We start from the raw sequence: 25,541 nt of genomic DNA on the forward strand, positions 1-25,541 counted from the left end.
CTGATCGTTTGTCACCGGCATGTGATAAATCCCTTCAGCTGCGAACTCACAAGTCTCACCAGTCTATGAACATCGTTGGCCTGAGGTACCTCTTTAATATCATGAGTTCAAAATTACTTTAAATAGTCAAAAATATTGCCAGTCTTCTCATACCTCTAAATACAATAATAATACCTACATTTAAATACCATAAGTTACAAAACAGGAGAATGAAAAGCTTCTTATCCACTACTGTACAAAGGCATTCATTAACAATAGCATTAATATTAAGGTATTCCATCTCTGTCACTCAACCATCAACGTTAAACCAGAAAAAAAAGTAACATTTCCCTTTACATGAGACTTATTCCAGTGTATTAACCTGCAGAAAGCTGCTGTGGTATTACTTAATACAAATCTAATACATAGAGGGAGTTATAACAGTGAAATAAAGTGCAAACAAGGTGCACTTTAGAAATGGAGTCAATTTTAAGGAAGCGAGTTTAAGGTACAGCTTTAGATTTTACCTGCATAAATGCTGCTGTATACAGTAAGTCTATATTTGGGTACAGAATGTGTAAAACTGTGTTTTTTAACAGATTTAAAATGCACAGAAGAGTTTTTGTTGTTGCTGTTTTCAACCTACAGGCTGAACACTCATAGGTTAATACACAACAAAAAGCCACCCCAAGGCGTTACTGCATTTTGAGTCTTCCAGCCATTCATTTAAACGCAGTCATGAGTAGAAAGTTGTCTTGTACATTTCTATAATTATATCATCAGTGTTATATTCTGTGTAAAAAAAGAATAGAAACTGAGTGCAGTTCTGTATTCACCAGTGAGGAGTGAAAACCTGCGGCCAGTTTCACCGAGGGTGGAGATTTTACGAACACCAAGATGACACTCTAGAAGCCCTTCACGATGCACTACTTCGACCAGACAGGGCTGCCACACAGTTTTACGGTCAAAAGTAGTACACTTTCTGTTGGACAGGGGGAGACCAGCTTAGTTGCATTTGACCTATATCTGCATGAGTCCACTGAGTAAAGTACCTGATAGAGTCGGATAGAAGGTGTCGAAAAGAGCCTGTCTGGTATTGCTCAGTGTGAGAGTGTGTGTGTGTGTGTTAAGTGTCGGCGGCCTCATTGTCCACAATGTTTCGCTCCACACACGCACACACACACACGCACACACACACACACACACACACACATATTATATACAAACACTTCTCCACTCATATGTGCTTGAAGGCACACATTATGTCAGGCCTTGTTCAGAAAAACACACCACACTGAGTTTGGCAGGAAGACAGGTCTGTGATGGTGGAAGCAGTCCGGATGCAGAAATCTTTCATGTTGAATATAACGTGGGCACACACACCCGAAACTTTCTGTGTGGCATGAACAACGCCTCTGGAAGATTTAGTAGTCGTCTATCGTATAGGAATTTAAACTGGCTGCGGACATACAGAAGTAAACCGAACTATATTTTTCCCAGGTTGGGATTTTGGGTGTGGGGAGGGGGTAGCTGTGATGTTACTCCAGACAAATAGGTAACACTGACTGATTTGTTGTATTGAGAGTCATCCTTTAATTCTCTTCTGGCAGCCCGAGCTCAAACATGGGGCTTCTCCGTTCAGTTCTCGTCTGTACAGTAAGTCACTTTGGATCAAAGCATCTGCTAGTTAGAGGACAATATTTTCGGGGGGATTTGGCAGCTTTGGCGCAGTTCTCTGAGTCTTAACAGCAATTATTTCCACATGACTTTCAACGCTCCCCTCCGGGGGAGCGGGGTGGGGGTGGGGGTGCAGTTTAGAGTGGAAGCGGGGGGAGGGGGGGTGACGGTGTGGTGTGATGCTGCAAGCTGTGGTGCAGCTCTCCCAGTCAAACAGTAGATGGCACTGAGGCACAGTTCTCAAGTTAACTCTTTGCGAAAGGGTGTGTGTGTGTGTGTGTGTGTGTGTGTGTGTGTGTGTGTGTGTGTGTGTGTGTGTGTGTGTGTGAGGGGGTAGGTTGGGGGGGGCAGGAACTACCAGTTCAGCCGATGTTATGCCTACACCAGCCCATCAGAAGGCAAGCTGAGGTAGACCCTGCATCGTCGCGAGCCACAGGAGCGCCTGCGGTTGGTAGGAACTGGATGCCTGCAAGGTAAAAAAAAAACAGGGGAACAGCTGCCCTTTTTGACTGAAATATGAATGTGGGCAGTGTCTCATTTTAATCTGTGTGGGTTGTGAAGGGGAAAAGGGGGCATAGTGGGTAGGTGTCAGAGTAAGTTGTCATATGGCTCTGTCTGTGAAGTTTAGGTAACTTTGTCTTCTAGCTGGCCTCCTCTATGAGCCGAGCCAAGGTGTCTCTGAGCTCCGTCAGCTCAAAGATCTTGCCGTCCAGCAGCTCCAGCAGCGTCCGCAGGCTCTTCCTAAAGTTCTCCTGCTCCTCCTGGTTCTCTTCCAGCCTCTGCTCGGCACCCGCCAGCTGCTCCTCGAGCACGCGGCTGCGCAGCTCCGTCTCCTGCGCACAGTGAGATGATGTTGGCATGTTAGTTCATTAAGGTGGGGCGATTTTTTGGAGGATAGAAGATAGAGACCGTCCCACTCTTTTGACTCACCTCGAGTTTCTGGGTGAGTGTGTCTTTCTGCTCCATCAGGTCATTCATGTTTTCCAGTTCTTCTTTCAACTTTTCCATTTCCTGGGGGTGTAAGAAAAAAAATTAAAGTGCTGTGTAAATTAAATTTAACGTGCATGAGCCTTTTCATTTTAGGGAAAAATCACACAGACACACACCTCTTCTTTATCCCTTAGTGCAGTCTCTAGTTCTTCTATGGTTTGGTTGAGCTCAGTCTTCTGGGATTTAATCACTGGGGTTTGGTTGCTCTGGCATTCAAGTTCAGTCACCTGCAAGAATAAATTGTGGACATCATTATTCAGATCCAGAGAGGAACCGGTGTAACAGAAACAGGCTCTCTGTCTCATTCCCAGACGACCTCTTCCCTTTACTCTCCCGCATGCTTACACTCAACTCTCTTTTATTCTTTTTCCCTCTCATCCCAACTTCAGAGCACCCCCACCAAATGATCACCCCTTTTTAAATTGAAATGATTTAATCACACATGAAAACAAACAAGCATCCCTGTGGCCCCCCCATTCCTCTCTCACCCGCTTGTGTAGTCTCTCTGCCTCTTCCTGGTAGGCGGCCAGTTGCTGTTTCCACTGTTTGACGTTGGCAGTGGACTCCAGCAGAGCTGCCGTTAGCTTGGCATTGTTCCCCTTTAGTGCCTCCAGCTCAGCTTCCCAGTGTTTTGTCATGGCCGGGCTGCAGAACACAGGGAAACGCATGCTGTCAGTTCACCAACAGTGACATTAGACGATAAGTGCTCGTGTTTCCATGATAATGCATGGTGAAAATCCATCAATCCATCGAACAATAATGCAGATTATTATTAAAAAATACTTCATAGTTATCATTTTCTATTTTGTTAGATCATTTCATTGTACATCTAATAAGGTTTGCATCTCTCATTGTAATCCGTACTTTTATTGGGCTTCACTGAGCTGAGCACGATTACTTCAGTTTACCAAGAAGGTTACGTTTTTTTATTTGTCTGTTTGTGTGTAGACAAGATTACACAAAAACATCCAGGCCAATTTTCCTGAAAGTTGGAGGAGAGCGACAAATATTCACATTTTAAGGACCCTTTCGGGGCAAAGAGCAGGCCCACAGATTTTAGCCTGAAGATTTGGTTTAAAGTCCGACTAAGGGTTAAGATTAAGATTAGGATTAGGAATGTAGTAGCTCTGGTTAGGGTTAGAATAAATCCCCAGAAATGTAACTCAGTGCTCTGAATTGATAGAAACATGATTGGGTGTAAAGGAATGCATGTGCATGGTAATTTTCCCAAATAATTTGAGTTATTCTATAAAACTGCTATTAACTGTAATCTTACCAGCTAATCTGGTAAATTTGTTACTGTTAACACAACAGAGGGATATAATTTAACTAATGAAAATGGTCAGTATGATTTGTTTTGTGTTCACGTGACCATGAAACTGTATGTCACAGTATAAAATATAAATAATACCTTTTAGAAAGAATATTCCTAAATACATGAACATGAGATAACAGGGAACAACGACTGCAGTGGGCACTCAGGCTGGAGGTCAGCACTTCACGGGCAGTAGTTGTGAAAGCAGCTGTCTGACAGATGAGCTATAATCTGAGATTATATCCTTTAGACTGGCTGGAGCCTAATCTGGTCCAGCTACTCACAGAGTAGATGACGAAGTGATGTGACTGATTTTAATGCACCTACAAAAAAATTATTTTTGTCCTTTTCATTCATAGGTTCAGAGTTGTATAGTATATATCTTATTATATATTACATATATATAATAAATGGGGAATAATATACTGTTTAAATATGTACAAACAGTATATTATACAAGCAAACAAAATAGAAAATAGGTGCAGAGTTTGTACAATTCTAAAAAGCCTGAAAGTCAATATTTGTTATGAAACACATTAATTCTTTAACATAGCCTGAACTCTCTCAGGCAAACTGTTGGGACATTTCATTAAGTAGTCTTCAGGAATATTTCTGCAGATTTTGGGAAAGATATTCAAAGCTCTTCTTTGCATGCTGGCTGTCTTTTGTTTAATTCTCTGTTCTCAGATGATCCCACACTGCTTCAGTAATGTTGAGGTCTGGGCACTGGGGAGGCCAATCTGATAGTGTTCCACTGTTTGTTTGGGTTTTTTGCTGTCAGCTAAGTTTTTAATGCATTTGCAGTGTTTTTCCACATTAAAAAGGGTATCGTATTATGTAAAAGATTCAAATCCTTTGTCATTCCAATGAATTTCATCAAGTTCTCCAACATCACTGGCTGAAACGCAGCCTAATGGCAGAGCTTCCACCATGTTTTACAGATGATTGTAGACACTCACTGTTGTACATCTCCTGACTTCCTCCATGCATACTGAAGATAATTTGAATCAAAATTTTTAAAATTTAGATTCATCACTGCACAAGATCTGTTGCCACTGATTTTCAGTCCAGTTCTTGTGTAACTTGTCATACACTCAAAAAAAGGAAATTGGGTGGTTACATTTACAAGTTCACTTGTCATTTGAACAAAATTTTGTCAAGTTTTTATGGTGAACGCAATCAAATCATGTTGGATCTGCAACTTAATTTGTTCTTGTTCAGATGACATGATACAATCTAGGAAGTGTGGTTAGTTGCCTGCACTCACGAAATTCACAAGATCACATGAGATTTCAAACCACAGGAAAATCACTGGGGTTGTAAGAGGCAGACAACCATGACAACATAAATGCTGTTGCTATTTATTGTGGTTTAACCTGTCAAGGACAAAAACATAAAGAAAATTCTGCATCAAGCCTAATTTTCATACTTTTGTTATGTCTGGATTGACAGCTCAAGGGCATGGTGTTAGCGCTGTTGCTTCAGAGCACGAAGGTCCTGCGTTCAAATCCACAATCTGATCAAGTTTGCAATGGGTTCTCTGGTACTCTGGTTTCTTCTACAGTTAAAAGTCATGCAGTTATTAGGATTAGGGTAACTGATGATTCTAAATTACCCAAAGGTGTTAATGTGACTGCAAATGGTTGTTTGTCTCTATGTGATAGACTGGTGACCTGTCCAGGATGTACCCTATCACTTCAGGGTTATGCCCTCTGCAGCCCAGATAAAGATACGAGGATGGATAGATTGGAAGTTGTTGTTGTAAATCCGGTGAATTTTTTGTTGAACATTATCTAATATGAACACAACATGTACTCAGTCTTTCCTGATCTTCCACTGAGACCATTTCTGATGAGGCTTCAGTAAACAGTCAGGCCTGTGTCAGATTTTTCCTGGACTTTTTTTTCTTTTCATATTTCTTTCGAACATGACTTTCAGACACAGATCATGTTCTGTAGATACTTTTTGTTTAGGCCTGTTACTTCTTTTGTTCTCCATTTGTCCTGGTTTCCCAAAGGTGCTTCTCAACATCCCAAGTTATTCTAAGGTTTTGGTTAAACAGCCTTGCGTTTAACCAAACTGTGTGATTTTTGGCATCTGTCATAGATTTTGCTACATATATGGAAACATATTATGTGTTTTTGTGACTGGGTGCTAGTAACAAAGTCCCTAAAGATACAATTTGAAATTGCTTCTGTTATGCATTGACACAACAATTCATTCTTTGGATAAGGTGGCTTTCTTTGCTCAAAAACCCTCAGGTATAAGAACTGGACTGGAAATGTCCAAAGAAAACAGCTTTGAAACACTTTCAGAAAGCCTGGTGAGCAAACTGCTCAGGACCGCTTAAAAAACACACACAAGAAAATCTGGCTCCTAGTGTATTAGTAAGTACAACTTTAGGGAGGGAAATGTTTCTTATGTGCTCTCCTGTTAGATCTGTACACTGCATACAGTATCTCTAGATTTATGTAACATCTATTCCCTGTCTCTCACATAATGTCTGACTTTGGCGCCATTAGATCTAAACTCTGTCGAGCACCTGCATCAAGTCAAGTATCCATGAAAAAGGAACTCCTACTCCCACACATACTTCACTGTAATTTTTCACACTGGTGCAAACACAAAAGGAAGCTTAGCTCGCTCAAGGGGTGATGAGGGTCTGTATGATCCATAACAATGTTTTCAGTTCTGTTTTGTTCCACCCCCTCATTGACACACACACACACAAACTGTATAGCCCAACCGTATATGCTCACACACTGCCGCAGCACTCCACTTTTCCGTAACACCCACTCTGCGAAGAGTAAAAGCGAGAAAGCCCAGAAAGAATTCACTCAGGACTCCCACGGCGCCTTCACTTCTTACACAACAGCCACCCCCTCCGTGAGCGCAAGTGTGTCTGCATGTGTGACGCATAGGAGGGAGACGACACCTCATCCTACACATGCACATATTACCAGACACACAACCCCAACCCCCCAACTACACACACACACACACACATGCTCATACACAGATGGAGCAGAGCTGTCACCAAGGCATGCCTCCCCGCCAATGTATAAACCCCACGCTGCACCAGCTCGGAGAGCCAGAGTGCAGGCAAGACGTCAAGATGTGAAGACGGAGACAGACGGAGACAGCGAGGGAGAGCGACAAAGGGAGAACTGGAGAGTGCAAGATGTTTTGACACTGGTGTTCGTCGTCATTAAACGAGTCTGGCTCAGAGGTTTCAGGGGGGCACCTGAGCACTGTTCTGGCTGAGGATGGCAGGGCAGAGAGGAAAGTGTGTGTGAGACACAATGAGGGTAAGTTTAATACTGCTGTGCCACTGAACTACTATCATTTACATGTCAGAAATGTTAATAGAAATAGATGTTTTTCAGTTGGTGTCTCTTGATTTCTGGTGCTTTTAAATTATAAAAATGAATGTGATGTTAAAAAAATATCATTCCCTGTTTGTATCAGTTTGAAGTTGTAAATACGATGGAATTAACTCTTTTTTTTTCTTTGTGATGATATGTATCATTAAGGCAGCCATTAAAGGAGCAGATTTAATCCAATCTCAGATTCACATTTTTATTTAACCAATTAAATTTTTTTATTAAATGTTATTTTTCCAGCAAAATTCTGAATGTTTTTTGTGTTTTGAAGATAATCTGTATACACTGCCAATACATCATGAGCATCAACACTCTGTTTTTTGCTTTGCTGCTTCACAATGTCGAGCGTCATCTCAATAAAGATACCGAACACAAAGCGTAAACTTATTTCTGCAGCTCTTATGTTTCTGGCGCGTCCTGACCGCTGCTGGTTGCCAGGTAGGTTCTTTCTCCTCGCACAGCCCTTCAAGAAGCGGGGAGGCTGAGCAGTTGCCATGGCAGCACAAGTGGAATGGAGACACTGGCACGGTCTCCTTTCATGCAAGCCTACCGCAAACCCACTGACAAACGCCTACATCCTCCGACATTAGAGCACCATTCACACACAGCACCAGCAGTCCCAACGAAAAAGGTCTTACAATATTCAGAAAACCATTCAAAGCGAGTCCGGTGCAGACCTGCCAAGCCACGCTCACGTCCAGATATAAAAACTCTCTCGTGGACCTGCTTTCTTTCATCCCTCCTCCCTCTGCCCTCTGCTCCCACACATGCCTGCCTACACAGCCCCGCTAAGCAACAGTGCGGTACTTACACATATACACTATGATCATCAACATCGTCATCAACAGATATACAGCCAAGAGTCAAGCCATCACAGAGGTCTCCACTCTTTTTGTACACTGACGCCTGAGTCTCCACAAATAGCATAGAAGTAAGCACATAAAATACACTAAAAAACACTGTATTCCTTTTTTGTCCCTTCTCCTTTTTGCTATCAACCAGCTGTCAAAAAACACTTTTTCACATCGGTTCGGGGAACAGTCCGATGATATAAGACTGGCAAAGTGTGAATCATCGAGAGACAGAAAAATGAAGGGTTACGTGGTAAAATATTTGGATGGCTCTTGCTTCTACCCTCACTGCATATGCCTCTGAGAACACGTGAGACAGAGGTTCGCTTGTTACGTCCACAACTTGCCATCGCGAATGCAGAGAGTCGACCCCATCTCCCACGCATGCAGCATTAATAGACACATGAGCAGCAAGGCTGCAGCAGGCAGTGGGTGTCCTCTCTACATCCCGCTCTCACTTCACAGATCCGTGAAGCCTCACAGACATCATCGTGTGGTGGCAGGATTTTGTGAACATACACTTCTCAGACTTTCCCTCATTAATAAGTTCTTAATAAGTATTCTAAGTCTATTCAAGATCTCAAAATGTATGTTTAAAATATTAAAAAAGCTTCTCCAGTCATATGCCAGTATTTAAACAAATGAAAAAACAAAAGAATGATAATACATTAAGCAATTGATATTGATTGATATCTTTAATTAATAAGAATCGCAGCCAGAGAAATAACCAAAGTGGCACAAGTTACAGAGGTTTTACAAATAAAAAGACCCGTGTGTACAGTGGACTACAAGTGACATTGGATAACATTTCCTCTCCTCAGAAAAAAAGAAAACCACTCAGTTGAACAACTCAAACTGATTTCCCATTCCTGTCTGTTCAGTTTATTTATTGTGCTGAGAGTGTGTGTGCAGTTGGTGCTGTGCTGTTTAGGTATGAGTGACTCATGTACAGACTTTATACAAGCACCTCTCCCTCTCTGTCGTTCTCGCTATTCCCAGTTTCTGACACATACTCTCTGTCTCTGTCTGTCTGTCTTGCACTCTCTCTGCCTCCCACTACCCACAGTGTGTTATATAAGTCTTACATAAATGCTTCATCGACAACTTTCTGGCGATGAGCCTCGCACAACCGCACCTTTTCAGAAAGCCATTGTACACAACAAAAATATTTACACAACTCTTTAACCTCTGAATCTTACACAGTCTGGTGCATATGAACCAGGATTAACAATCACAAGCAACATGAGTTATCCATTTCAGAGGAATGTACACAACAGTACTGGTGCATGCATAGAGGTGACACCAACACCTACTCAGTCAAGAGATTTGAATTTGACATGATGTTATTGCATCGCAGTAGCATACACAAAATTAGAAATGTGCTTTTCTCACCGAGCATGCTCAGACTGAACAAAAATGAATAAGTGAAATTATTTCTCAGACCTGAGAAACACTCAAAGTTACATCGTTTGCTGGTCCAGTGTGTAAATATCACTGATCATAATTCAAGAAGAACTCTTGCGCCCATATCACCGCATTCGTTCTTACTGGAGTTTTGGCGTGCTGGTTTAACCTTACTTTTTAAAAGTTGCTAAACAGGCAGTGCATCAGGTTTTTGGAAAGAGCACCCTCCCTGTTGCTGATCTGCAATCGGGCTCTTAATTTTTGAAAGCTTTGATCCTGAACATTTTTTTTCCTGTTCGTTTGTTTGTTTTGCGTAGTTATGGTGTCGCAGTAGTCAGGACTTGAACTGACATCCCTATCAGAAAGAGCAGACCCGACAAGTCTTAAACTGCTCCCTAGAGAGGAAAAACATGAGAGAGTAGCGGTGAATAGAAGGCGTTCACGACCATGCTGACATGCAACATATGAACACGCATAAAGAAGGGAGGTGCAGGCTACATGTCTGTGCCTCAGACAAACAGCAGACAAACCACCAATCATATTAATTTTGTTGTTTTAGCATTGTTTGTGTTAGATATGACTGTGACAGCAGTTGCATGCTCACGTCGTTACGACTGCGTTAATGTCACACATCATAATGTGGGATGTACCTGTGTGCAAAGGCCAGAGCGTTCTGCGCCGGCTCGGGACGGGCGTCTGAGTTGGGAGTCGTGTCACAGATTTCATCTGTGCCGTTGATGTTTTCCATGGGCGGAGTCACCGGGGTCAAAGGTGATGAGAGCTCGCCTGCCGGAGACTCCTGCATGTGGACACGGTGATTCAGCTGTTACTGTCAGTTAAACATAATAATCAAGCAGAACATGCAAACAGTGGTTGGATTTTCAAGACAAATAGCATTAGGTGTTTAAGAAAACTGGGTAATAGATAGTTATCATGAGCTTGTAACCCATCAAGTATTTTTCCCAATAAAATGACTCATTTATTCCTCTAATTTTAAGCACCGTAAGATAAGACGTCTTGGTTTTTTTCATACTAACAAGCTATAACCGAAAATAATAATTTTAAAAATTTTTAATAACTTGATTACATTTCTTTCGATAATTATTTAAACAGTTAATTGTTTCAGCTCCTTTCCACACATTCAAATAAACTATAGCTAATGCACAGTACTGTGCAAAGGTCTTAAGCCACCCCTCATTCATTTATGAGTTTGTAAAATTCTAACAAGCTTGAAAGTCAAAGTTAAAAGAAAATTTATCCCACACTGCTTCAGTAATTTTGATGTCTGCGGGCTGGGGAGACTCATAGTTTTATATTTTCATGCTGAAAAATGAAGCTGTTAACAATCAGATGTTTTCCAGATGGTACTGCATGGTGGATCGGTACCTGCTGGTCTGTTTTTGTGTTCAAAGTGCCATAATTTTTAACAAAATCTCAAACTCAATTGGATGAAATGCAGTCCCAAGACATGACAGAGCCTCCTCCATGTTTTACAGATGGCTGCAGACGCTCACTGTTGTACATCAGTGTAAAGTGGTTTAGCAATCAAAAAAGCATTCCTCTGGAATTGGTCAGTGAAAAAGTGTCCAAAGAAAGACTGAACTTCAAAGAAATCAGACTTTAGCACAGTACCCAATATAAAGCTTATATTACTAAAATCATATAAAAAGATAATAATGTCTGTGATATTATAAAATGACGACAAGATTTAAAAACAAAGCAATGATATTTTGAAAACAGGAGGCGCTCTCTCGCTGTCAAAGCTCTCACTACTGTGTCGCAAAAAATTTTGACATTCCTACAGGACATTAAATTAGCAGTCTATAGCACTGGGAAATTAGAGAATTACAGATTAATTCTTATCTTTATATCCCATACAACCCCAGGATTATACAAGAGACAAATGATTTGGCTGCTGCACTTACATAAAACAAAGCTATTAAGACTCAGGGCTTGGGCACAATACAGTAACACAATGACGCTGCCTGTACGCCTCTAATGGGCAAGAAGGAAGTGAGAGATAAGAGGAAGATTACGCCTGGTTTTACATTTTGTGCTCCGCATTCATTAGTATATGATTTAATATCTGTTCAAGATGCATTTCCACTGAGATTCGGCCTATTGGGACCAGCATATAGCAGTTAGCTCTATTCTCAGCTTGTTTCAGTAGAATAATTTGTGTCTCATGATTCGTTTTTATTTTACCTCATTTAGACGAGGTAAAGGAGAGGATCTAGAAGTTAGAATAAAAAGCCAGCAGGCATGTGGGTAAAACACCACCTTTCAGCAGGGACCCTGGTGTAGAGCTTCGCAGCCTCTAGCTGCAAGTGGTGCTGAGAGCTGCAAGTGCAGCCTTCAACCCCAGGTGAGGGAGCAGCTATTCTCCTGGCTTCATTAAAAGACTTCCTCACATGGTACTGTAGCGTTTTAACCTATGTGGGCTGCGGCACATATAGTAGGCTGCAGTACAGCGGGAGGCTGCTCCCCTAGCCTCCATAAGGAAAAAACATGAAGCCGGTTAACAGATTTTGGCACAGTTACAAATACTCTAAAACACTCTATTATTACTATTATTAGTATCATTTCCTCCACAAACTAAAGGCTAGCATACAGGCTAATTTTTCGCCACAATGAGCACAGTTTTTTTGTAATCTATGGCACGGATACATGTAGAAAAAATATGTACCACACTGGTAGCTTATGCCCACACACTATATATAAAATATGGATGTTACTGGTGGGCCAGAAAAGTGAAGCCAATACATTGACCTGCGACCATTCTAATGGCCAGCAGAGGGCGACTCTTTTGGCTGCAAAATTAATTCTATTTGTTCTGAAGCTTTGGCGGAAATAAACCTGCTTCTATATCCAGATAAATATTTTTCTGATGAGTTCATGGGATCGGTTGCTGTTATATTGACTTCTTAAATATAGCATTAGCTTAATTTTCTAATTAAGATAGCATTTAGAGAAAAAATAGACAATAAGAGTCTTCTTATTCCCACAGTGAGTGGTTTGCCCTGTCTCCATATGCCTTCCTTTGTCTCTTCTTTTTCCTCCATCTAGTCATGGTAGATGGATACCCCTCCATGAGTCTGGTTCCACTCGAGGTTTCTTCCTGTTAAAGGTGATTTTTTTCCTTCCCACTGTTGCCTAGCACTTGCTCACAGAGAATCGTCTGATTGTTAGTGTTTTCTCCATAATACTGTAGGGTCTTTACCCTGCGGTATAAAGAACCTTGAAGCAACTGTTGTTGTGATTTGTCGCTATACAGGGAGTGCAGAATTATTAGGCAAATGAGTATTTTGTCCACATCATCCTCTTCATGCATGTTGTCTTACTCCAAGCTGTATAGGCTGGAAAGCCTACTACCAATTAAGCATATTAGGTGATGTGCATCTCTGTAATGAGAAGGGGTGTGGTCTAATGACATCAACACCCTATATCAGGTGTGCATAATTATTAGGCAACGTCCTTTCCTTTGGCAAAATGGGTCAAAAGAAGGACTTGACAGGCTCAGAAAAGTCAAAAATAGTGAGATATCTTGCAGAGGGATGCAGCAGTCTCAAAATTGCAAAGCTTCTGAAGCGTGATCATCGAACAATCAAGCGTTTCATTCAAAATAGTCAACAGGGTCGCAAGAAGCGTGTGGAAAAACCAAGGCGCAAAATAACTGCCCATGAACTGAGAAAAGTCAAGCGTGCAGCTGCCAAGATGCCACTTGCCACCAGTTTGGTCATATTTCAGAGCTGCAACATCACTGGAGTGCCCAAAAGCACAAGGTGTGCAATACCCAGAGACATGGCCAAGGTAAGAAAGGCTGAAAGACGACCACCACTGAACAAGACACACAAGCTGAAACGTCAAGACTGGGCCAAGAAATATCTCAAGACTGGTTTTTCTAAGGTTTTATGGACTGATGAAATGAGAGTGAGTCTTGATGGGCCAGATGGATGGGCCCGTGGCTGGATTGGTAAAGGGCAGAGAGCTCCAGTCCGACTCAGACGCCAGCAAGGTGGAGGTGGAGTACTGGTTTGGGCTGGTATCATCAAAGATGAGCTTGTGGGGCCTTTTCGGGTTGAGGATGGAGTCAAGTTCAACTCCCAGTCCTACTGCCAGTTTCTGGAAGACACCTTCTTCAAGCAGTGGTACAGGAAGAAGTCTGCATCCTTCAAGAAAAACATGATTTTCATGCAGGACAATGCTCCATCACATGCGTCCAAGTACTCCACAGCGTGGCTGGCAAGAAAGGGTATAAAAGAAGAAAAACTAATGACATGGCCACCTTGTTCACCTGATCTGAACCCCATTGAGAACCTGTGGTCCATCATCAAATGTGAGATTTACAAGGAGGGAAAACAGTACACCTCTCTGAACAGTGTCTGGGAGGCTGTGGTTGCTGCTGCACGCAATGTTGATGGTGAACAGATCAAAACACTGACAGAATCCATGGATGGCAGGCTTTTGAGTGTCCTTGCAAAGAAAGGTGGCTATATTGGTCGCTGATTTGTTTTTGTTTTGTTTTTGAATGTCAGAAATGTATATTTGTGAATGTGGAGATGTTATATTGGTTTCACTGGTAAAAAGAAATAATTGAAATGGGTATATATTTGTTTTTTGTTAAGTTGCCTAATAATTATGCACAGTAATAGTCACCTGCACACACAGATATCCCCCTAAAATAGCTAAAACTAAAAACAAACTAAAAACTACTTCCAAAAACATTCAGCTTTGATATTAATGAGTTTTTTGGGTTCATTGAGAACATGGTTGTTGTTCAATAATAAAATTATTCCTCCAAAATACAACTTGCCTAATAATTCTGCACTCCCTGTATAAATAAACTTCAACTTAAAGTTAATCGGGGGCATGGATACTTTAGCTGTGAAGTGCCCTTTTGTTTCTCATTCAAATCCACCCTCACCCGTGACATGTGTGACAACAAATTAAAATGGCCAGAACCATAATGCTTCAAAACTGGAGTCCATAAACCAATAGGAAATGAAATTTTAGCTACATCTGTCTAGGAACCACCTAACAACAGACTACCATGGGCATTTATATGTAAGTTTTGGGGGAGAGGTGTTGCTTGTTTGTTTTTATTTATTTATTCATTTATTTATTTTAGTTTTTTTACAGATAAAAATTGGTAAAATAAAATATAATTTAAGGTAAAATTATTGTTTTTCCTGCTTATAACTGTTTATTACTCAACATGACTGTGACAGTAGTCATGAGTAGTCGTGTAAGAGTACTGTGGTGGTGGTGTTGTGATTAAGTTAGGGCATACTGAACATACCTGAGAAGGAGATGTGGCCATGTCCATCTTTTCTTGACTCTTCTCCTTAGCGAGTCTTGCTGCTTCTTTATATTCTGCAAACTTCTCTGCAAACTGGACACAGAGGACAAGTGCGTGAGTGATTGTGTGCTGTACTTCCTACAATAATGTGGCTTAATCTGTGCAGTATGTATGCATCTGTATGTGCACAATATATCGACTTAAATGGACTGTGAGAGAAAGAAAGAGCTCAGTATGTATTAGTCCTGTGACGTATAGAGAGAAGCTGTTTCCATTAAAAAACTGCAGTTGCATTTGGAGAAGAATTACCCATAATTTCTCTGCAGAAATATGACCCAGCGGGGTCTCCAATGACAATCTTTCCATTGGACATGCACGCACATACTTAGAGCTAACCAAACTGTGCCATTTTCCTCTTAGACTTTTCCTGTAATGAGAAGTTGTCAGCGGCTGAAGTTGATCTCTTGGGTTATTTTGGTCGAGAGCAAAGATACATTCAGCCAGGCTGAAGCGGTAAGGCGAGCTCAGCTGAGGGGCTTTGAGCAAATATAAACACTCTGGCACATACACACTAGCCCACCTCCCCAATGTCCCTTTAGGGTGTGGTTCATCACTGATGCGACTCCCACACTAATTTAGTATATACAGTACTGCAGAGGGCTGAGTGGTGAGGAAATCAAATTGACTCAGCTGAAGTCGGTCTTGTGTCCGCCATTAGTGGAGTTGCAATAAGTAACTCAATATCATTTTACTTCAGTGCAATATAATAGTCCTGGTTCTGTGCTTTAAATGCATAAGTTTAGTTAAAGTGCTTCAGGAGTTTTGGCACTGTGGTCATCTGAGAAGTGAATTAGATTATTTCTAATTTGAAACAAAGAAAATACTTCCACTTGGCTGGCAGGTATTTCTCAGAGAGTTCCTGTTCACAGTCTAACTGCCTGCAAGTCGGTTAAAGCACTGATGTTGAGCATTTGCAAGTAACTTGAGAAAAGTATGTTGTTGATCATCATCATTATTATTATTGTTACTTTTTCATCCTCTGTATTAAGGTTAGGTGTACCCTTCCTCTCGCCCTATAACAGACTGGACAGGGTCCAGTCACCCTGCAGCCCAGAATTAGGTAAGTGGAAACAAATGGCTGGATGGATGAACTGAACTGACTGTCCAGGTTATTGTAAGCTTTATTTATGTACAATGTCTTATTAAGATTATAAATTATACTTGCATAAACTCACGATAAGATTCAGTGGTACCAAGCAGTTGTCTTACTGTAATACAGCAACCGGCTACCTTACAGACACATAATTGGATAATTTGGTACCTGGCCACTGAGCAGAGTCCAGTTAGTGACAAACTGCTGTGCACAGCACCTTTAGTCCTTGCCGAAGTGCTCCATTTCCAAAGTAAACGTCAAATTAAGAGCATACGAGGCTGAGAAATCCAGAGTTTTGGCCCCTTTCTTAAGCCATGAGCCAAAAAAAGAGCCAAAAAGAGAACAGGTTATGTAGTTCTTCTCATGATAAATACACTGAAGCCAGTCGGTGTAAACCAGCATGTGAAATGCAAAGTGCACAACCACTGGATCCTATCTTTTCTGCTAACGGGAGTTTTATAATGACGAAGCATGAGCGAGAAATTTGTTTGAGGGATTTTGAGATGGAGGAAAAGAACACTTGACCTTCAGCAACCTTCAGGTCACATGACCACACCGCGTTATTGTGCGGTATAAAACAAGGAATGCTTATAAGTATTGTTAACAGCCTCGTTATCCTTGCCTTCCTGGCACAGACGACGTGTCTGTACTGCTGAGTTTGGTAGTAAAGTAACGTGTGTGTGTGTGTGTGTGTGTGTGTGTGTGTGTGTGTGTGTGTGTGTGTGTGTGTGTATATGTGTGTGTGTAGTGTTTGGGTGGATAGGGGTGGTACCTTGGATAGATGATGCTCAGTGGAGAATCCCAGTCCATAGACAGTGTTAGCTCGGCTGTCCGCCCACTGCCCAAATTTCTGTGAGGTCTTTGTGAACGTCATGTTGGGGCTGATGGTGCTGTTGATTATTGCCTGAAAATAAAAAGAGCAGACCCACTTAATATGCATCAAATTAACTGTGTGTATCGCGACAGGAGGTGTCAAATAGAGCGCTAGAAAGATTTAAAGTGAGAACGCTGGTGAAACTCTCCATTGTATGTATGTGGCACACACATTAGCTAAAAGCCTAGTTTCTTTATTTTTCTTATTTACATCTTGATCCAGAGTGACTCTGTTCGATTATATCCTGATACGTGCTCAGATGAACAGAATCAACTTTTTGGATCTTTGATTGTAAGTAACTAACTATTTCAGGTCTTTGTGAAGGTATCTTTGCTTTTCAAAATAAAATATCAAAGTGTTTCTTCAACTAATTCAATTTTTGACTATTTCACTTCTCAGTTTCTCTCATTTTATAGAACAAATAACTATTTGATTCTAAAAATACAACCTTTCGCCTAATCTAAAGAAATACTGTGGTACTGTGTGCCTTATAGATCCCCTCTAGACCTAAATCTTTTTTTTTTAAAACAATAAAAAATATGAATGTGCAGTTCAGAACATGATGGTGACATGTCTTTGTTGTTGTTTTTTATTACTAGTACAGATAGCAGCTTCCATTTACAGACAATCCCACAAACACTGAACGTGGCTTTTAACAAATACACTGATATTAATAACACTATTAATGACACTACAGTATCCAGGCATTTTAAATAGATTATTAAGATTCTTTAAGTGTTACTGTTTTCATCAGGAGTGACCAGGATTAGAAATGAGAAGATCAGAGGGAAAGCTCAGATTTAAAAGTTTGGAGACAATGTTAGAGAGGCAAAGTTGAGATGGTTTTTAACATGTGCATGAGGGATAGTGGATATATTGGATAAAGGGAGGACATTTAATGGATATAGTGAAAAAGGACACGCAGAGGGATGTGGAACAGAGGAGGATGCTAAGGATGGGGTGAAATGGAGGTAGATGATCTGCTGCGGCGACCTTTAAAGGATCCAGCCGAATGAAGACGATTGAGAAAAAAAATTTAAAATGATTGGTTTATAGAGATTCACATCTTCAATGGAAAACAAAGAGACTCAATGCAACAGAGGGATTGTCAAAGTCAGAAAATACTGAGAGACGGACTAGAGAAAAGAAAAAAAACCCCACCAAAAATCTTTAGCCTTTTCCTCCATTTTCCATGAACCAGAATTGAAGTGTACCTCTTTTACATAATTCAGCTGGCTTTGTTAAAAAACACTAATGTAGGACAAATTAATGGCTGATCAATTAGCAGTGTTGTGTAATGCTTGGCATTCTAGTTGGCATCAATGCACGATGCTTTATTAGTGAAGGGGAGAAGTCACTGAGTGTGTGTTACATAACAGTTGAACTTAGCTATCTATTTTGTGCTGGATGATATGAGACGATTGCTAAATTGACCGTGTTGAAGACCTGGCTTCTTTTCTGTATGTGTCTCCTTGTTTCTATTTCTTTTTCTCCTCACACTGTCATCTGTTTTTCTAATTTAGCTTCACCCCTCCTTTCTCCGTAACAGGCAGGGGGCGTGCATGTGTGCAGTGCCTATAAAGAGCTCCAATCTGCCCCTAGTCATGCAAAGCTAGGGCCAATCACATCAAGTGCCCCTCCTGGATATCTAACAAAAAGAATATTCTAAGATATAAGTATAGAAGTGCAGAAAGACACTAAAGAGCAGTTGCATGAGTGAAACATGAGCTGCCGGTCTCGGGACGTCCTACAAACCCTGAGCTCTCTTAAGAGGTGTTTGCACATTAGTTTCCAAATATAATAAATTATAAACACCATTAAAACTCAGTGAATTGCAGTGAAGCCTGTTTGATGAGTGATGAGGTAATTACACTGAAACATCTGGAACATCATAATAAAACCACACCAGTTGGCAAAAATGAAAAGCAGCCGGTGTTTCATATGCAAGATTTGGGGTAAGACGTGAATCAGCAACCCGGATGAGCCGCTCACCTTGGTGCCGTCCAGGCTGATGATGCGGTAGACGTTGCGCGTGCTGTCGTAGAAGTAGGAAACCGTGACGGCATGCTTGCTGGTGGGCAGCCAGTTCTTCTTAGTGTTGGGATCGATCTGGAAGACGTGAGCCCGCGTGCTGTAGATGGGCTGCTCCCTGAAGGGAACGAAGAAGAAGTGGTGAACCTCTTTGTGCCGCAACACCAACGTCTCACCAAACCCGCCGCCGGCAACGAAACCCCTGTTGCCCACAGGGGAGTCAGATCGCCTGGGTAAATGAACAACCAGCTCGCCATCCTCCATAGTTACACCACAGACACAGAGGCTGTCACCGAGTTACTACATACTCAGTGACTTGTATACGAATGAGAAGCTGGCTCAACTGAATTCAATCATACATGTTAAACCTAAACTTCCTCTCATATTGGATGTCTACCCAGAACACACTCTGTCCTTCTTTCTTTGCAAGACAGCACCCCGTCTCTGTGCTCTGATAAGGGAATGCCTGCAGCACCAAGCGAGGGTCACACAGGAGGGAAGGAGAGGGTTTCAGGCTAAATATAGACAGTAGGCCACAGTTAACTAGCATAGACACACCCCACTGAGCTGCAGTTTCCACACACACAAACATACAAAAGCAACGACACAAACATGATGGGATTTTAAATCTGCATCCTTGTGTGTGTGCATGGAAGGGGTCTGCGTTTGTGTAGATCATCTCCACATGTCCAGCCCCCTATTACGGTTTTATCTGAGATGTCTTAATTCCTATTTGACCTCTGTGTGACGTTCAAGCCAGGGCTTAGATTAGCCCCTATTAGGGCTGAAAATTATATAACAGTCATTTAAAAAAATATATTTTTAGAGAACCCATCACCCCTGTGCAACCTTCACCCTTCATTCACTTACCCCCTCCTCTCCCCTTTTGCTCCTACAGTGCCCTCGTATATTGCACCATTGTTGGGGCTTCTTGGGTAATATCTACAGTCAGTACACACACAAACTCAAAGTGCAGGGTGCTGAGGGAGATATTCTGGGCTGGCAGTGCTGGCAGAGAACGAGATAGAGAAGTGCTTACACTGCACTGTGGGGGTGATGGGGGACATCAAAGGCTTGCTGTATAAATGAATATTAAAATTCAACAGCAGCACCCCTCCTGTGTGTGATTAGCCAAGACTGGGAAAGACAGAAAAACACGAAGACAGGGGAAAGGAAGAGAAAAGGCAGAAAGGAGAATGATGGGGGGGGGGGGGGGGGGGGGAATGTGGAGTATAGGAAGTCAGGGAGTGAATCTGGGATGATTAATACCGCTCCACAAAGCTGCTTGTGGAGTGCTGTGCACGAATTATCATAATCATCGACAGCAGTGTAAGTGGCGGTACTGTGAGTCATTTCAACTCTCTCCCAGCACACATCACACAACCACGGCCTGTCGGTATGATCCGTGCAATAGCCGCTTTGGCAACTCGCGTCGTTTTTCATTGCATAATTTGATGAAGCTGTGGCAAATTTTCCTCTCCTTGTCGTTTGATTGTGTGCGTGTGCGTGCCGAACACAGACTCGTTCTTGGGCTTTCATTTTTACATAAATGCCTTTGCCAAAGAGTTTTGTTCCAAAATGACACCCACTAGTTGTCAAGAAAGAAAGAAAAAACAGAACTCACTCCTACAATTGAACTTTTAAAAGAAAGCAAAATAAATGAGGGAATTTGATTGCAAAATGTGCATAAGAATCATTTCTCGAGTCTTCTGCCTTCCTTTAAAAGATGGCCCAGTCCATAATGGCTTCAGATTCATCATGCATTCCCCCATTGCAGTCCTTTTTGTTGTCTACAGTGATCTGCCCTGAGCCAATAGCCTGGCATAGTTAGCAGTTATGGGATGGCATGAAGGTCAGTTCAGTACGTGCTGATCCTCTTGCACTCCAGCAATGAACTCTGTTTTATCAACAGGGGACACGCACTGAAAGTGCCTACAAAAGCTGCAAGGAAAGGTATGAGACCCTACCTACTTCCCATCACCGATGAACTAAGTAAATATATGCTATGGGGGGGGGGGGGGGGGGGGCACTTCAGTGGGATGTGAGTGAGTGGGAAGGAAGAAAGTGTGGAGGAGGAAGAAAAACACAGAGGAAGAAGAAGAAGAGGAGGAGGAGAAGGAGGGGGCATTTAGCATGCAGAGTACACTGCGTGACACAAGGGCAGGTGATGGAACATGAATGTTAAGACAGAGAGAAAGACGGGGCCGGCAGAATGACTGAGGGAGGAAGAGTGATAAAGTGAGAGAAGAAGGGAGGGATGAGGAAAATGTGGAGGAGGTGATAAATGTAGGAGAAGCTCGAGAACTGATAAATCCACTCATCTTCCAGTAGGAGAAGACAAGAAGAGTGGGAAGCTTTAACTGCAACACAGTGTGGCAGAAACGAGCATGCGAACCGACTGTGAGCTGCTCAAATCTGAGCAGCTCGGGAACACAACACAAGCACGCCAAAGTGTCAAGCGGCTTCACGAGTAGGTTGTGTGCCCGAGACACTCTGCTGACTTCATTGTATGTATTATCTCTCCATAACGATGGAGAGATAATACTTGTTCAGTTTTTAATACGGTATGAAATGAGACTTTAAAAGGGAGCTGGTGTTGTCATTCCCAGCTCCATAATCATCATAATCTTCTGGTACTATGCTAGAGGAGCTTTGCATGAGTCACAGCTCAAAATAATGCTCATTTATCTTGTGCAGGGCCTTCGGGTTACTCTCTATCTGAAACATGAAATGATCATATTGTGGCTGCCCCTTCTCTTTAACAGAGGGAGCCAAAAGCAGCAAAAAAACTTCTGAATCTGCATTTTGAGCAGACTAAAGTCTGACGTCTTAGTTCACATGGATTATTTGCACATGTGCTGACTTCATTATTTGAGATTTTGGCCATATTTAATATGACCATCCATTATAACAGTAAAGAAGAAAAACCACAGTAAATCCCTTTAAATTACTGCCTCTCACATTTGACACATGAGTTTTTGAGACCTCTACATCATGGGTGTGATTTTTTTTTCTCTACAAAATGTAGCTGAAATTATAGAAAACAAAAATCAAATATGGAAACTGATATTTCTTTTTTTGTTTGTTTGTTTGAATTTGTCAGAAGGTTCAAAAATTAGAATTTTCTGGCAATAATTTCATGGTTCAGGCTTTACGGGGTTAATGCTGAGCAGTTTTCTAAGCATTTGATAAGGAACACGTTTCAGATTTGGCGTTTATAGAAGTCCTATCTACAAATTAATTGACGGGGGCAGGTCACCTACCCCAAGGGTGTTGTGAATTAAAGGGTGAATCCTATTCATACTACTATTTTGATAGTTCTGATTTTATTTTCACAAGTTTTGAGCTGTGTCTGCCTTCACTCCAGCACAATAGGAGTGAATAAAAATAGATCTGAAAAACATCTCCTAACAGAAGAAGCGTCTTTGTGAGGCTCAGTAATGCTCACTCCATTCTTGTGTGCAGATTTCACTGTAACTACTTCTAAATAGTAGAAAAATCTTTTCATGGCAATGAGTGCTACATTTGTGGATTGGGAATTTAAACACTGAATTGTACAAAATGTGACAAACTGGGGGGAAAAATAGGGGGTGAACCACTGCACCCTTTAAGATATGCCAAGCTATGGTGCACACCATGCGTATGAATGTACCAAATGTTCTGTGGTACATACACACATCTGGATTTCCGGGAGTGGAAAAAGGTGTTGCCTACACCGCCTCTTGTGCTTCAGGGGTTTGATGCACAGATGTGGGCACGGTTTCCAGTCTCAGCTCACACATTTAATAGCACAAAAGGCTGTGCTTTAGTTTCTACTCCAGTGTGTCCCCTTCAACTGTGCAGCTGCCCCTAGCTAGGCAAAAAGCTGAAACAGAAGCATAATAATGAGACAACCCCATCTCAAGAGATCTCACTTTCCCTTGCCACCTACACCCCATAGAAGATGTCCTGATTTCCAGCGTTTTCCATTATTTGAACAGAAAAGAGCTTGAGATGGAGTAGATCTTACTTAAGGTGGAGAGAGGTTAATAATGGGACAAGTCACTGTTGCGCCGTCTACTGGGAATAGTTGGGTTACCTAAAGTGTGTGTGTGTTTGCGCTTGTAAACACACATACTCTCTCTCTGTCTCTCTCACACACACAAACATGTGCAAACGAGCAAAGGCAAAGACAGAGAGAGAAACAAGTCTGTCTGTGCATCGATTGTATTTGCAAAAGGAAGTGAGTGAATACCAGAGAAGGTGTTGATAGACATCTCTAATGTTATCCTCTGTGCCATCACCATCGGCGCTGGGGGAAAGCTTGGAATAAAACCACTCGAGGCCGGAAGTTAAATATAACTTTATCTGTCTGTGTACTACACCCTATCTGAACCTATTCAGACTCTGCAAGCGGCGCGGTGCTTTTAATCCGAGTTTACAATTAGTCCAACTGCAGATCAATTGAGTCATTGAGTCAGTTGCATAACAGTAACTTAGTCACCAGTATGGCAGAGCCCGGTGGAGAGCTGAAGCTGAGTGGGACATGGCTGAATGATGTGCAGCCCACACTGTGGGAGGGCAGAGTGGGCGACTGTGAGGCCTCCAGAGTATTGTAAATAGTTAATGCAGGAGTTTTGGCTGATGCCTTAGAATCGCACTGTGGCCTGTGCCACATTGTTTACCCCCTGCTGTGCAATTAATCACAATGAACTGCGGGAGACAGCTGTTAATGAACGGCAGGCTTGGTGGGGGAAATGGACCGCTGAGCTCGGGGTTAGGGGACATGCAAATGAGCGGCGCTGTGTGCACACCAGGCGACTGTTTCACTGATGGAAGCCTGTTGTTGAGGATGTGCATGGCAGCGGTCACTGTGCTGCCATATAGAGACAGAAAGCCACCTTTTGTCATTACAGAGCCCAGTGCAGCATAGCTATATATGACAGCCCCCAGCCTCTGACTGTTCAAACCCTTCTCTGGAGCAGGAACAGCATGTACAATTCATCACACTGTCTGTGACTGGGAGTATACAAGAACAAATGCTGCCCTTTAACATTATTTCTTTGAGAATTTCATAACTACCTATAATGAAGTAGGGGGGTAAACATAGGGACCTGGATAAAGCAGCTCATTTTCATACTGCGGTGTGTCTTTGTTATTCTTTAATTCTTTAAAGAATTAAAGAATAACAAAGAACTTAAACTTTGCTTTATTTTGGTAAACACAGCCAAAGCCCCTATAAGACCCATCGGTATAATCCCACTTTGGGAATGACTGCAGATTAACAGAGTATTTTGATCCTAAAAGTTTGAAGTTAGACTTAACTTCTGAATGAGGTTTGTGTTTAAGCATTATGTTTGTGTTTATTCTTCCTTTTTAAACACAGAAAACGGCAGGCCTGCTTCATGGAGGAAATGAATAAGTTGTCTCGTTACATGAATGCCTTGTTTAGTGTGCAGCACATCAAGGCCGTGAACAGAGCACCTCGTAATCACACGTCATACAGCCTTTTGAACATGCATCCACCACACGCTCTATTAAACGCCACGCAAGGCGTGTGATATAGAATTTGGGTACATTTTTACGCATAGTCTCCGGTCGTTATTTTTTTCCTGCTGTGTTTTCACGGCAGGCAAGTTCATACCCCGAGAGGCATCTGCAGCTGATGTAAAAACAGAAAACAAGGGAAGAAAACTACTCAGTCTGTGGGATAATAACCACACTTACCCCATTGTTGTGGCTGACATGAAACCTGACCGCTGAGCCTCTTTTCCCCCCTTTTATTTGGCTGTCAAAACCTCCCGAAATCTCTAGGATTGGCCGCTGCGTATGAAGGTCTTTTCACTACACGACAGCCTCCACAGTATCACCGTCGGTGCGTCTGCAGGAATTTGATGACAACTGCTCCATTCCCCCTTCCGCTGTCACCGCGTGAATTCACACATACATGTTGTTCTGCACATGGCACAGAAACCAGACCTCGTCCTCCTTCGGCGTTAAGCGCTTGGTGATGAAGCAGCAGTAGCAGCAGAAGCACTGTGGGAGATCCAGCAGCGCAGGGTCCAGTGGAGATCCGACAGGCGCCCTGCTGTTGTCGTGTAAATTACTGATCCTTACTGGAAAGGGTGGAGAAGCCCTGCTGCCTAAACTGGGAAAGACAACCCTCATTTAGCCAGTAGATAACGCGCAGCATCACACTGTCCACCCGCGTCTCTCTCCCCCCACCTCTCTCTCTCTGATATTACCACAGCCTCACGGGCTACACCCCCACTCTCCCGCCCAGACTATTCCACAGCATTTCCACTCACTCTTTATTAGTTGTGTATGTCCTAATCAAATCAAATCAAATCACGCGCTTCTTCAACACAAAATCAAAAGCATGTCTCTCTCTCTGATTCACCAAACTGACAAATTATCAGTCCTTATCAATATTTGTAATATTGGTTCCCATGAATTAAAACGTGCTGCTGTAGCTTTATTCGAGCTTTACTATTGATCCAAGCCCCCCACACCTCCCTCCCTGCCATAACCGCTCCACATCTGGCTGATGCTGATGCATCCGCTTCCCTCCTACTCAGTTCATGTCAGTATTGAACTGCCGACGTC

The 25,541-nt window shown here is 42.2% G+C and overlaps 1 protein-coding gene across 2 annotated transcripts; it reads right to left on the reverse strand.

Moving 5' to 3' along the window:
- Positions 1–70: 70 nt before the first annotated feature.
- Positions 71–25,151, reverse strand: homer1b (homer scaffold protein 1b). 2 transcript variants are annotated; one of them, XM_086314153.1, is made up of 9 exons: positions 24,663–25,151; positions 18,918–19,074; positions 16,824–16,955; positions 14,899–14,991; positions 10,250–10,398; positions 3,135–3,291; positions 2,763–2,873; positions 2,587–2,667; positions 71–2,489 (listed from the first exon to the last, which is right to left on the reverse strand). In XM_086314153.1, the coding sequence occupies exons 1-9, from the start codon at positions 24,680–24,682 to the stop codon at positions 2,298–2,300; spliced, it is 1,092 nt and encodes a 363-aa protein (XP_086170279.1). In that variant the 5' UTR covers positions 24,683–25,151; the 3' UTR covers positions 71–2,297. The 2 variants fall into 2 exon arrangements, with proteins under 2 accessions (XP_086170279.1, XP_086170278.1); XM_086314152.1 differs by lacking the exon at positions 24,663–25,151 and having other exon boundaries at positions 18,918–19,431.
- Between the last annotated feature and the right edge of the window lie 390 nt (positions 25,152–25,541).

This window comes from Aulonocara sp. 'chitande type north' Nkhata Bay, linkage group LG12, assembly GCF_057382095.1.
Source record: "Aulonocara sp. 'chitande type north' Nkhata Bay isolate Kocher_YH1m ecotype deep benthic linkage group LG12, A_spYH_male_GT1.1, whole genome shotgun sequence".
NCBI lineage: Eukaryota > Metazoa > Chordata > Actinopteri > Cichliformes > Cichlidae > Aulonocara > Aulonocara sp. 'chitande type north' Nkhata Bay.